This window comes from Candida metapsilosis, assembly GCF_017655625.1.
Source record: "Candida metapsilosis strain BP57 chromosome Unknown scaffold2, whole genome shotgun sequence".
NCBI classification, from domain to species: Eukaryota; Fungi; Ascomycota; class Pichiomycetes; order Serinales; family Debaryomycetaceae; genus Lodderomyces; species Lodderomyces metapsilosis.
Window position 1 is genome coordinate 113,624 of NW_027138160.1, and position 12,816 is coordinate 126,439.

The 12,816-nt window shown below is 39.3% G+C and overlaps 7 protein-coding genes across 7 annotated transcripts; 2 read left to right on the forward strand and 5 right to left on the reverse strand. All coding sequences in view use genetic code 12, as the record gives it.

The window, feature by feature from the left end:
* Window positions 1-10: 10 nt before the first annotated feature.
* Window positions 11-475, reverse strand: HPA2 (D-amino-acid N-acetyltransferase; the record flags this gene model as incomplete). The annotated part of the gene is made up of 1 exon (XM_067690310.1): window positions 11-475. The coding sequence occupies one exon, from the start codon at window positions 473-475 to the stop codon at window positions 11-13; it is 465 nt and encodes a 154-aa protein (XP_067548788.1).
* Window positions 476-789: 314 nt separating this feature from the next.
* Window positions 790-1,638, reverse strand: ARD (Ardp; the record flags this gene model as incomplete). The annotated part of the gene is made up of 1 exon (XM_067690311.1): window positions 790-1,638. The coding sequence occupies one exon, from the start codon at window positions 1,636-1,638 to the stop codon at window positions 790-792; it is 849 nt and encodes a 282-aa protein (XP_067548789.1).
* A 4,514-nt stretch (window positions 1,639-6,152) lies between these two features.
* On the forward strand, window positions 6,153-6,587 carry I9W82_001554 (uncharacterized protein; the record flags this gene model as incomplete). Its single annotated transcript, XM_067690312.1, has 1 exon — window positions 6,153-6,587. The coding sequence occupies one exon, from the start codon at window positions 6,153-6,155 to the stop codon at window positions 6,585-6,587; it is 435 nt and encodes a 144-aa protein (XP_067548790.1).
* A 267-nt stretch (window positions 6,588-6,854) lies between these two features.
* I9W82_001555 (ubiquitin-conjugating protein) lies at window positions 6,855-8,438 on the reverse strand (the record flags this gene model as incomplete). The annotated part of the gene is made up of 1 exon (XM_067690313.1): window positions 6,855-8,438. The coding sequence occupies one exon, from the start codon at window positions 8,436-8,438 to the stop codon at window positions 6,855-6,857; it is 1,584 nt and encodes a 527-aa protein (XP_067548791.1).
* Window positions 8,439-8,614: 176 nt separating this feature from the next.
* On the reverse strand, window positions 8,615-10,288 carry I9W82_001556 (uncharacterized protein; the record flags this gene model as incomplete). Its single annotated transcript, XM_067690314.1, has 1 exon — window positions 8,615-10,288. One exon carries the CDS (start codon window positions 10,286-10,288, stop codon window positions 8,615-8,617), a length of 1,674 nt encoding a protein of 557 aa, XP_067548792.1.
* Window positions 10,289-10,706: 418 nt separating this feature from the next.
* On the forward strand, window positions 10,707-11,576 carry I9W82_001557 (uncharacterized protein; the record flags this gene model as incomplete). The annotated part of the gene is made up of 1 exon (XM_067690315.1): window positions 10,707-11,576. The coding sequence occupies one exon, from the start codon at window positions 10,707-10,709 to the stop codon at window positions 11,574-11,576; it is 870 nt and encodes a 289-aa protein (XP_067548793.1).
* A 25-nt stretch (window positions 11,577-11,601) lies between these two features.
* Window positions 11,602-12,557, reverse strand: I9W82_001558 (uncharacterized protein; the record flags this gene model as incomplete). The annotated part of the gene is made up of 2 exons (XM_067690316.1): window positions 11,602-11,621; window positions 11,681-12,557. The coding sequence occupies 2 exons, from the start codon at window positions 12,555-12,557 to the stop codon at window positions 11,602-11,604; spliced, it is 897 nt and encodes a 298-aa protein (XP_067548794.1).
* Between the last annotated feature and the right edge of the window lie 259 nt (window positions 12,558-12,816).

Sequence of the window (12,816 nt, forward strand, 5' to 3'; positions counted from 1 at the left end):
GCTACGAATTTTATTTTCTCCTATAAAGTAAGAACCCAGATTTGACCCCAACTTTCGTATACAACAATTGGGCACGATGATTCTCAAACTGAGTAGACCAATAACACTTTTCACATTTCAACCGATCAGCTTCATCATAAACCGCTTCAATCAATTTCCTACCAACACCATTTAATCTATTATCTTGACAAACAAATAAATCATTCAAATATAAAGCATCATTGATTGTCCATGTGTTACGATGGGTCAAGTAGTTTGCAAATCCAATAATCTTGTCCGGATTGCTTGAATCAATTGCAACTAATGAGTATACCGGTTCCTTAGCATCAAGAAAACGGGCAAATGTAGTTTCAGAAATCTCTGGTGTGATTTTATCTAATGATTTGTAAAATTCAATGTACCCTCCTGGACCAGTCCAAAGATTCAACCATTGTTGCTTGTCTTTGGTCTCAATTGGCCTGATAATGACAGACATGGCTTGGGGAAAAAGAGAGAGTCTGTTTGTTTTTGGGAAAGTGGTTTCCGTATTTATATTTTCCCCACAAACAAGCGGGATTTCGTTTTTTTTTACTTTATGCGCTAAACGCAATATATATTTTGCCTAATCGGGCCAAAATACGAGAGATAAACCGTTTTATTGTAACTAGCTTAACTACGAAAAGAGGACGATTAAATGACAAAGACTATCTATCTTTCTACGAAGAAGCATAAGAAGACGACTTAAATAACAAAAGATATTATATTTCTAAAAAAATCAAACTATAAAAGAAGAAAACTAAAAGCTATCTTTTACCAACATTCATAACCACCATCAACAACCAAATTATGACCAGTTGTATAAGAAGAAGCAGATTCAGAAGCCAAATATAAAATAGTACCAACAAATTCTTTTGGTTCAGCCATTCTCTTCATTGGAATCTTGTTTTCCCATTCAGCTTTCATATCAGCATGACCAGCAATCACATTTCTTGTCAATGGAGTAAGAATATAACCTGGTGATAATGTATTGACTCTGATACCATATTTTGCCCACTCACAAGCCAAAGACCTCGCCAAATGGATAACCCCAGCTTTGGACATATTGTATATGGCCTGGGGCTGTGGGTCATTCACTATCAGGCCACTCATTGAGCCAATAAGGATAATTGATCCTTTTTTATTGGCTCCAATGAGTGCCCTGGCAAAAGATTGGGAGACGTAGAACGCTCCCAATGAGTTGACTTGAATCAATTGTTGGGCATTGGTAGATGGATATTCTTCGGCTGGGTAATTTTCTGCGTACCCAGCCGAATTGATTAACAAACTTGCTGTGTTGTTGTGGTGGTCATTGATTGCTTTGAATGTTAATTCAACCGCTTCTGCATCTCCAATGTTGCAAGACCAAGCTGATACTTGTCCAATAGGGGATTCATTCTTCCCCTTCATCTCCTTTTCACCCCAAAGTAAAACATCTTTAGCTGCTTGTTGAGTTCTTTCCAAATTCATATCAATAAGAGCAACATCAGCTCCTTTTGCAAGTAAAGCTCTGGCAACAACAGCGGCCAATCCACCTGAACCACCTGTCAAAATGGCTAATCTACCGTCAAGACGGAAAGATGGGACAACGTTATCGTAGGAGTAATATGAGTCAGCGTCCATAGTTGAAGGTTGTAGTTTGTAGTTTGTTGATAAAAGAAGAAGATGTGTTGGCCTAAGTGACTTTGGACTATTTATAACTCTATGATAACAAGAATCATCGATTTCCCAATTCGGTTTTAAATTTCTTTTTTTTTTTATGAAACCAAGTCAAACACAAAAGGAGAGAAAGAACAGAGAGAGAGAAGACGGGGGTGTAAAAGAAATGCGTAGCTGTGCCTCGCATCTGGTTCCATTTAGTTTTTCGGAGGAATAGTACAAATTTTGTATTATAACGTCAAAAATTTAATTCCTCCGATTTCTAACAGAAGAAAAGGCGGGCCAACTTCAAAGCTTATTCTTTCGTTTTTAATCTTCCGCTTAGAACTAGCTGTGTCCTTTCCCCCCCTGTGATTGTTGTCTCATAATTACAGGTTAACTCAGTTTGTTTACTTCTAAGATTGACGGATATATGACACGTAAACGATTTTTACGGCCGATATTTTGGCCCCAATCTTACTCTTTGTAGTTTTTACATAGTCCTGAGGGAACAGAGAGACGTACGGCCTTGTTGTGGAGGTCGTAGTTGAACCTATGACCTCCAATACGACTAAGACGGGAAAAGGTATTCTCGGGGTGTAAACCCTTTTAATTCAGTGTCGCGTCTAACAACAAATGACACAACGCAATATGCAGACCTTTCGTGTATTCAGTTCGTTTATCTGTTTCCGTTTCTTTTCCCATCTTTGTTCAGATTTGTTGAAAAGGAGATAACAGCAACTGTTGCTTTTCGTAGTAGTAGCTATTACCTCAATTCTGTGTTGCCTATGATCTCAACCAAAGTGCTTAAAGCTATGACGTTTCTTTTTTTCATTGGTAAATTATACAGTACTTTTATTACATAATTCAAATCGCTCTCTGCACAGGAACAGGCAACTTGAAGACTAAGAAAGAGTCGTTTCGTGTCATTTTCCTTCATATAAAGCAGTTTTGGTGTAATTGTTTGTTGCCGAAAATGTTCTTTGTGTAATGTATTGTATTGTTCAGATGAGATCAAACTGAAACAAATGATATCATAGTGCATAATTCGTATATATCGAAAAGTGTAATGGATTATAGTTTCTTGTCTAGTTTTCTAAGTTAATTCTACATAATTCACAACACCTAATACTTCGGTGTCTTATTTCAAGACTATATTGTAATGAAATTATACGAAAGTAAAGGGCTCTTTACAATATTAGAGACTAAAAAAAACAACCCAGTTTAAAAAAAAAACTTAGGCAAAAAAAAAAAGCTGTTGTTAAGAAGATAATGTTTTTTGAAACATTACCCTTCCACTGTATATATCGTAAAGCATCAAAATCTCAGCCTAACCAAAGGTCCCTCTACAAAGCTGCTTGAGTACTGGATAAAAAAAAGATGCAGTCAATTGTATGAATATTTAGTTGCAAATATTTTCGATTAGAGAATTTTTGCTATCAATGTCACATTTTTGGATGTCGCATAATTTCAAGTGTGGCCTGAAATGAAGTACTATATACAGTAAACGTAGTACTCTAATGTCTCCTTCAGATTTAAATATGATATACGATGCTACTAGAGTTGAAAGCTAGTCATCTGTGTCTAGTTACTCCTCTGTAGTTCTGTCTTTTATTTCAGAAATCACTATAATGTGTTATCCCTCCTTAGTACTCAACCCACTGTGTCTCTCCTCTCGAGTGTCTCCTTTTCTCCTCCTCTCGGTGTTAATCTGCTTATTCTCGTGTTTAAATCTCCCAACCTCGGTGTTAAAATGGCTGAAACTCGGCTGTTATCGTGTTTAAATCTACCTCGGTGTCCCCTCGGCACTGTGTGTCCCCTCACGTGTGTTGTATCTAGAAGCCGGAAGCGTTTTGACAACCTGTCCAATGTTATGAGAAAGCGTGTTCATATGACAAGGAGCTCTCAACGATAATATACGAAGGACGAAGATTTAGCACGACGGTCTTGGAAAGGAATAAACGCTTTTTGCCGGTTTAGTTAAGTTATAAAATGTGAGTTAATGTGAATGCACTTGTGATGATGGAGGAGATGTTCAGGAAATACTTGATACACGAGAAGTTTCACCACCCGAATCATGTCAACAAAAGCAAGAGTACTAGCATGAGTTGGCGGTCACTTGTATTAGAAAGCACTAGAGAATTGTTCCTTCATAAGGTGTTTAAAGCTAGATTCTCGTGATTAATGTAACGTAACTCATTTGTAGTACTGCACCTTTATCACCTCATGACAAAAATCTTGACACCAAAAAAAATATTCCAACAACGAATTCTGACATACCCAGATTTTTGCCACACTATTGAGCTATAAAGTGATGATGGTTGACTCTTAAGGTATCACATGGTACCCTTTGTATACCTGTATCAATTTCTCCTCCAATTTTCACACATGAGGACTAAATCGCAAGATCAAAATCAAATGTAATGGTTGCAAAATCTGCAAAGTTGAATATTGCATCAAATTTAGCGCAAAAAAAAAGAAAAGCTTAACAGTACAAAGATAGAGTGGTAACTACTCGAGAGTGTCTACTAGGTTCAACATACCGCTCTCCTTCATCCCTATAGAGCCCATTGGTTGTAGCTGACGCATCGTGGTCAACAGTGACCTCCCTGATTTCCTTGCTAGACGATAATCCAAATGACACCATATTGCAATCGCAGCAGCAGCAATTGCTGCTGATGCACATGACGCAAAACCACCGCGTCTACAGGAAGTGCAACCTCTTGTTGGTGACAACACAATAATCGCGTAGGATCGCGATTGATCGTATTTTGCTTGTGTCACAAGTTTTGAGGTTCATCGCGCGAGGGTTTCAACAAAGCACTCCCAGTATTAAGACATACTCACTACGTGTAGCAGTATCCCACTCTGCAACCTACATTTGTTTACATTTTGATCCAAACGAGTAAACAAAAAAACACAATGACGCGCTATTTTCAAAACAAAATGTTCTTTTTTTTGTACGATGACGGAATGGTTGCATCAACACTGCTACAGAAAGGAGCCCACTAATCTTACACAGAGTCAATGATGCAGTGTGGTGTAAGGGGGGAAGCAAACTATTGCTATTGCGTGTCTGTGAGAGCATCAAAATTCGTAATCACGCCATGCTGAGTAAAACCAAGAAACAATAAACAAATCTCTCCTCTTGTCCTCTATTGTTCAATGTACATTTTTGAATTACTACTTTTGGATAACCATGTAGACAATGAACAAGCCTAAACCAGCAGCGCTGCTCCTGCTCCCTTATCGGATAAACATGAGAGGTGGATGCCAAGAGGTTCCTCATCAGATCGTTCTTTTGACCTTGCTGCGAAGTCTATCTATTAGGGGAATCTAGGCTGGTTTAAAAGGTGCCACAAAGTTGTCTGCCCAGATTTTCACATGGATAAAGCGGAGTTACTCAGTAAGCAAGTGCTAAGAGCGGCAAGAGCGGCACCAGCAAGCAGAGATACCCAGGAACTGGAATGAGGCTACACTGTTTCAATTTCGGTGGGGTTCTCTCCGTTGCCCCACTCATTGTTTTTCGTCTAGACCGAATACGAACTTTGCGTCCAGCAAATTTTTTTTTTTTTTTTCGATCAGTCGTTTCTTTTTCTGTACACACGACCAAAGCAATTTTTTACCACCCACACGACCAACCAAGAAAAAAAAAACAAAACAAACAAAAGAAAAGAAAAAGGTTTTATTTTGGACCCCCGAAGTACGAATAAAATTTATGCAATTTGTAAGACGGAAAAACTGAAAGCAAAGAAAATAATCTAGGGAAGAGGAAAGGCAGGGTAGGTGAGAAGGGGGGGGGGGTCAACAACTGTAAAACTTATCCCAACAACTGTAAAAGTCATCCCAACATTACCTTATTTGGTAATCGATGCTCTTCCTTTAACAATAAGCTTTTTTTTCTGTAGCGAGAGTATAATAACCATTCTTTCAATAGGGGGAAAACAAAAGTGTGTGTGACTAATACGAAACACGAATGGCATGAGAGATTGTTAGAATTTCTTTTTTTTCAAAAATTCGAGTGAATGTCCTATTGTGTTTATTTGTTTGTTTATTTTCTTCAGTTGCTAAAAAAAAAAAAAGAATACTTCACTTTCCAGATTGGGCTATCTCATTTCCCAAAATAGAAAACATTGTGCACCTTACACTACCACGTACTGTACATAAACACATTACAATGCATAGGGTAGTGTCTTCACCAAGCACTAAACAATAGGAACATATCACAAAATCTCGAGGCTATTAAGGCGGCAAAAAGTAATTTCTGTATGACTAAAAAAAATGAGATACACAGAAATGGCTTAACTGCGCAGCAATGGACATTCTTCCCAGTAACATTTGTTATTCTTAGAAGAAAATTTTTTTTCCCTTTCCCTTTGCCATCAAAAGAATATAAATTAAGCTCAACATTCCCCCCTGCTAAGAAATATTTTTACTTCTCTTTTCTTTTTCTTTTTTTCTTCATTAAACCTTACACTCGCTTAATCTATCTATCTACAATGCAATACTCAAAAGTCGCTATCTTGTCCGCCGTTGCTGGTTCAGCCGTCGCTTCATACAACTCAACTGTCACTGACATCGCCACCACCGTTGTTACCATCACTTCATGTGAAGAAAACAAATGTACTGAAGTTCCAGTCACCACCGGTTTGACCACTGTCACTGACGTTGACACCATCTACACCACCTACTGCCCATTGTCAACCACCGAAGCTCCATCTTCTGCTCCAGCTTCATCTGCTCCAGCTTCATCAGCTGCTGAATCCAAGTCAACTGTTGCTGCTGAATCATCTGCTCCAGCTTCATCTGCTGCTGAATCCAAGTCAACTGTTGCTGCTGAATCATCATCCGCTGCTGTCTCTTCATACGAAGCCGGTGCCGGTAAATTGCAAGTCGGTGCTGCTTTGGTTGGTGCTGCTGCTTTGTTGTTGTAAGTAACTGAAATACGTGTATTTTTTATAGTTCTTAATAATTTTATAATAATCAACAAAAAAGCTGTTTAGAAAGACCTTTGTAGATAAAAAAACCGTGATGAAGCCTATTAGAAAATATCTTATTATCAAATAATGTATTAACCCAAATGGGTAAACTACGTATTATCAAAAGAGGTAACATATTAACCCAATTTAATCCTACGTACGTTTCCAAAAATATATCTACCCAAAGAGGTAACTTATTAACCCAATTTATTCCTGTTTCCTCTATTCATCTTCATCTTCCAAATCAGTCTCCAAATCACACATTGTTCTACAATTAGGACAATAAAACTGTGGATAACTCTTGATGATGATCGGCCTGATGCACTTGTAATGCCATGCATGAGAGCAAGGACTTATAAATAGCGCTTGGCATGGCTCCACCTTCATTAGACAAATGGCACATTCACTGTTATCTGAAGAAGTTGCAGCTCCATTGGCTAGTATATTTGGATCACTAACACTCAAGTTTCTAAACTTCTTGTGGATTTCCAAATTAAATTGATTCACTTTCCGTTGCCAACTCTTGTTAAACTCACACCTCATTTTAACACATCGGTAGACTTCCTCTGTTCCGCCACGATAATCCATACCCAATTGAATAATATCTCCATCAATTACCGGCATTAATGAACTTTCCTGTGACGCTGGTGAAAGTCGTATATGATTCAAAAATGTACCCAGTGACGATTTGCAATCTTTGAGAAACCACTGCCCTTCTTCATTGCAATCTAATAATGCATGCGTACGGGAAACAACCTTGGATTTGAATACTATTGGTGCCGATGACCCCTGGGCTGCATGTGCAGCAGCCTTATTCTTTTCAGTATACCGGCCAATAGAAACTTTTGCTCCTGGCTTGATTTTACGTATAATAGGGGAGAAATATAACCCACTGGAGGACGACGAGTGATCAATTAGCGGTGTCAACCGCACTGAATAAGTGCCATCTTTATCCTTCTCTTCGGGAACTTTTGCATCTTGTGACGACAGATTAGGCTCACTAGATACAAGATTTATCGATGATGTTGATACAGCTGTCGTAGTTGGCTGTGGCTCTGGTCTCTCTTCAAGAGGCTCTTCAAGTGTATCATGAAAAGTGGTGACATTTGCATCGTTTATATCCTCGTCGACATAGCTATTCAAGTTACCCAATGTGGGACTATTTGACATCAATAGCGTTGTATTTTGCAGTAGAAGACGAGCAGGTGGCTGTGCTGGGGAGGAGTTGGAGGCTCTGTTTGGAGAGGAGTTTGACGCTGTGTTTAAAGTTGTGTTTGAAGTTGTGTTTGGCTGTGCTGAGGATGAGTTTGAAGTTGTGTTTGGCTGTGCTGAGGATGTAGGTGAGATTCCTCTTGCTTGTTGTGGTGGCGCTGATTGTGTCTGATGCGGACTCGACGTTTCTGAATGCTGTGACCTCATACCAAAACTACTCAAAAAATGTAAACCAAACGAAGGCCTTCTTGAAACCAGGGGTTGTTGATGCAGTTTTGCTCGTTGTCTTTGAGGCGGAGCCAGTTGCATAGGTTGTGACAGCCGCACTGGTTGCTGTGGTTGCTGTTGTTGCAGTTGCAGTTGCAGTTGCAGTTGCAGTTGCAGTGGTTGCTGTGGTTGCTGTGATTGCTGTGACTGCTGTGATTGCTGTTGCTGTGGTTCCTGAGGACGATGCAACTGAGTCACACTTGGTTCAACAGAAACTGGTGAAGGAGGGCTACTTGATCCTGATGATGAGTTTAAATTATCACCCGATTTTGTAGCTGATAATAGTTGAGTGTTTTCTCTTGTCAAGATTGATGAACTCTCTGGCATAGCAGTAGTGAGGGGACAATCTCTAAGCTGATCACCGTGGATAAGATTAACCCGTGTTTGATTGAGATCTCAAATTAGGAAATAAAATAATAGAGAGCACCACTTTTTCTTTCAACAACAGAGAGAGAAATTTTTTTTTTGTTTCAAGTTACACGAAATAGGAGTACACACTAGGTTCAATATTGCTGCTCTCCAATCAAACGCAACAACAATTGCTGCAACTCTTTTCTTCCCTTTGAACTACGCCAAATAAAATGATCACTATTCTCAGCTATAACCCATTCAGCAGTCCTTGAACTCAACTTGGTCAATTCTCTTTGCCATTTGCCCCAGTTCAACGACTTTTTAATCATGAAATCGGAAGAAATGACCCCAACTTGCAACTCATTGATATCTGCTTCTCTAATCTCATTATAGGACAAGATTCCTGAAATTAATTGTTCTTGACATCTAGCACGAATGTATTTGGATTGGTAATACATGTCTCTACCAAACACTCGGCTTTTACTGGAAAACTTCATTGGGTGGAAAAACCAATGGAAGCTGGGGATGATACCCAAGGGAGAGATAAACCCTTTTAGCCATAACTTGAGCCCAGTTATGTTATCCATCACCTCCAATGAATGTTTAAACACTTTTGTAGATTCATTCTTTTTACCAGATCCACTAAATGGCCACTTTTTTAATAAATCAGCTGGCCAGGAGTCAACAAAGAGGACCGAGTGGATTTTAGCTCGATGTCTGCTGGCAAATAAACGAGCGTATAACCCACCAATATCAAATCCAACCACGGCAAATGGACCTTCAATACCTTGTGATTCTAATGCTTCTGAAAGGTAATCAACAACAATGCCAATACTTTGTGGCGGAGGAGCAGAATCTGAAAAGCCATACCCAGGTCTATCCCAAACGCAATATCTCTCAACTTTATCCAAATGATGCAACTCTTCAATCCATTCTTGAAATACCTCACTAGACGTCATTTGACCTCCTTCAACCAAGACTATTGGCTGATCAGATTTCTTATCATGAACATCACCAAAGCAAGCTAAATGTACTCTAAATTGGTTATTATTCACCGGAACCAATTGACCCCACGGCTTTTCATGCGTATCAAAGCAACGTAACCAAATGGTTAAACTAATACACCAAACCACCCACAATATAAACAATTCAAACAAAGTCTTGACAAAAATCACAAACAACTCACGAACCGTTTTCCGTTTCTCAATACGTCCAGTATATCTAATCTCTTGATAATGCTTAGCCTCTTCCACCCAATAATCGATAAGCGAGTTAAGCAATGAAGTAACGGCAGTCCATAAGATCAAAAAACTACCCAAAAATCCTTGTTCATGTCTCGTTTCAGGAATAGCAATCACCAAAATGAAATCAATAAGCAACAACCCCAGGACAATGTACCCACCAATACGCTCATAATAAGCAGGAACAACAAACGACACATTATTCAATCCATTAATCAACAAACTTATCAAAACCAAGTCAATTTGTAAAAAAGATTTGCCTCTGTTGTTGAATCCCGGAATGGGGAAAAAGTCACTCAATAGCAACACAATGAATAACACAACATTGACAATGATGAGAATCAACTGTACATACTTGAGTAATTTTATCTTGTCCAAGTTCAAAGGCGATACAATTGGATCGTCTGGGTCTAACAACGCTTGCGTTTCCATGTCTGAAGAAAGCCGATCTTCTTCTGGCACGCGGCTGGGACTAACTGGGTCAGGGTTGTTTCTATGCAAGTGCTCACGCTCCTCTTGCGTAGCCACTTCCTCCCTGCCACTGTTCCCATTTGTATCCGATTCTATTGATTGGTATTTCGACATGGTAGGTAGAGCAATACTATTACAGTTCGCAGCAATTTTAAAATTTTGATGACAAAAACATACCCAAGTAATTACATATGAGTGCACAGCACACAGCACACAGCACACAGCACACAGCACACAGGAAGAAGATCATCTAACCGACGAGGAGGAGTGACAGAGGTCCTCGAGAGCATTGTCTTACTGAACTGCCTTGTATGCAGTGGTGAGGAGGAGACGGCTTTCACCTTTACCACTTTATAGCACTATGGGTTAAACTAGCCTTCGCCGCCTCAGTGTCCAGCATTCACCAACGTAGTTATACCTGTAAGCGTTTCCTTGTCATATCTCTTATGGTGTCGTCTAAAATCTTTCCCGTTTATCTTTGCCTTTCAAAATTGACGGAAAAATAACCCTCTCATAACTCCCCACTCACCAAATGTCAATTAGAATACCCACAGAAATAGATATCGATGGATCGACGTACTACCAAATCGATATAAAACTACCACTACGATCCTACTCTATCAAGAAACGGTACTCAGATTTCGAGCAACTAGTTGACAGTTTATGCCACGACTTGGGCATCAACCACAAGGATTTCCCATACACGTTACCAGGCAAACGAATCAACTGGTTAAACAAGTACAATGTGATTGAAGAGAGGAAAACGGCGCTCGCTGAGTTCCTAAATGGAATGATTAATGACCGGTCGTTGCAAAATGAACGGGAATTTATCAGTTTTTTACAATTGCCAAAAAACTTTAAATTTCAAGATCGACCACAGGTGAATAATGAGAATTGGCATGAATTGTATCGAAGGGTGAAGAGTGATCTTTTTGATTTGTCAAAGAGAGGATTAAATGTGATTAAATTGAAGGAACAGATTAGAAAGACCATACAACCATCGATAACTGACTTGATCACGTCTAGTGCGACTGAGGACAAGGCAGAATCGCAAAGAAGAAGAGATATGATTAGCCAATTACAATCAAAGATTGATGAAATGTTGATGCCACAACAGCAGAGCACTTTTTCACGTGTATTGGGAGGCGAAACCAAGGAGACAGAAGACACACTCCCATTGAACAATCAGGAGCTTTTACAACATCAAGTGCAGATTCATCAATCTCAGGATCAAGAGTTGGAAGAGTTAAGAAAGATTATTGCTCGACAGAGGCAAATTGGGGAGACTATCAGCACCGAAGTGGAAGAGCAAAATGCCATATTGGATAAATTCAACGAAGAAGTGGAGCAAACTACAGATAAAATCAAGCAAGCTAGAAGAAGAACAAGAAAGATATTGTAACTACAACATATTTACAAACTTGATATTATCCGCCAACGTTTTCACCTGTGCACCCTGACCACTTTCCTGAAGACGTCTTTCCGCTTCATTATTCTCAATTGTACGTATCTCATCATCATCAACACGCCAGAACCCACCCACATTTTTAAAAAATCTTGAGATTCCAAATCGTCTCGGAGGAAATGCTCTTCCTCTACTAGTCAAGTGGAAAACACTTGGATGATACTGATGATAAAACGAAGCACCAACAAAGGTACCCAATATGGATCCAGCAATCACATCTCGCAAAAAATGACGATTATCACTGACTCTAGTCCCGGCAACAAATGCAGCGCCCAATAATGGAGCAATTGTCAAAAACACCTTGAATGAGTTATTCCTCCTGTCGAAAGTTTGCAATTTCGCCGCCATGTTCAATGAAGTGATAATCATGCCACAGAATACCGTTGGTGCATGTCCACTAGGAAACGATCTGAACCCTTCCATCACCACATTCCAATTTGGTTGTGTACATATTGCAACATTTGACAATTGTGTAATGGGGATATTCTGCACCATTGGTTCACACCGCTCAATCATATCTGGACGAGGAAGACCAGTTATATTTTTCAATAATGACACTGCCCAAATCTGTGTTGCTTGAGCACCAAGAAGACATAAACAACCAGCAAAAAAATCCCATAATCGCCGCTTTATCGATAATGAAGTGAAAAAGATGGCAAATAATAGGAATTGGAGGATTGGTATACCCGCTGAAATGAGAATCAATAACCAAACTGGGACTGTTGCTTGTGGTAGGAATGTGTAGCGTAAACTAATATCAAATATCAGAAATTCATGATAAATTGGTGGAACCATTCTTCCTAATACTGCTGAAACGATTAATATTGTTGAGTAGAATGTGAAATCAAAGATGTAGGAGAGTGTTGAAAGACCTGAAAGTTGTAGACTCTGGTAGGTTATAGCCCAATCACGAATCATGTTGGAGACGATGTTGCAAAACCGGGAAAAGGGAAAAGTTTGATATGGGAAAAAGAGATTTAGATACATCAACGATCTACGAACGGAGTGCATAGAAGATCAATCGGTGTGGGACACTTGCAAAAGACGTTCCATATTATCACTTCATGGTGATGTGTTGCAACTCAAAGAGATCTCATATTATCACCTCTATGTCGCAACTCAAACACGACACTGATATAAATTTCTCATCAAAGGCGTGAAAAATTTTTCCCTCTTC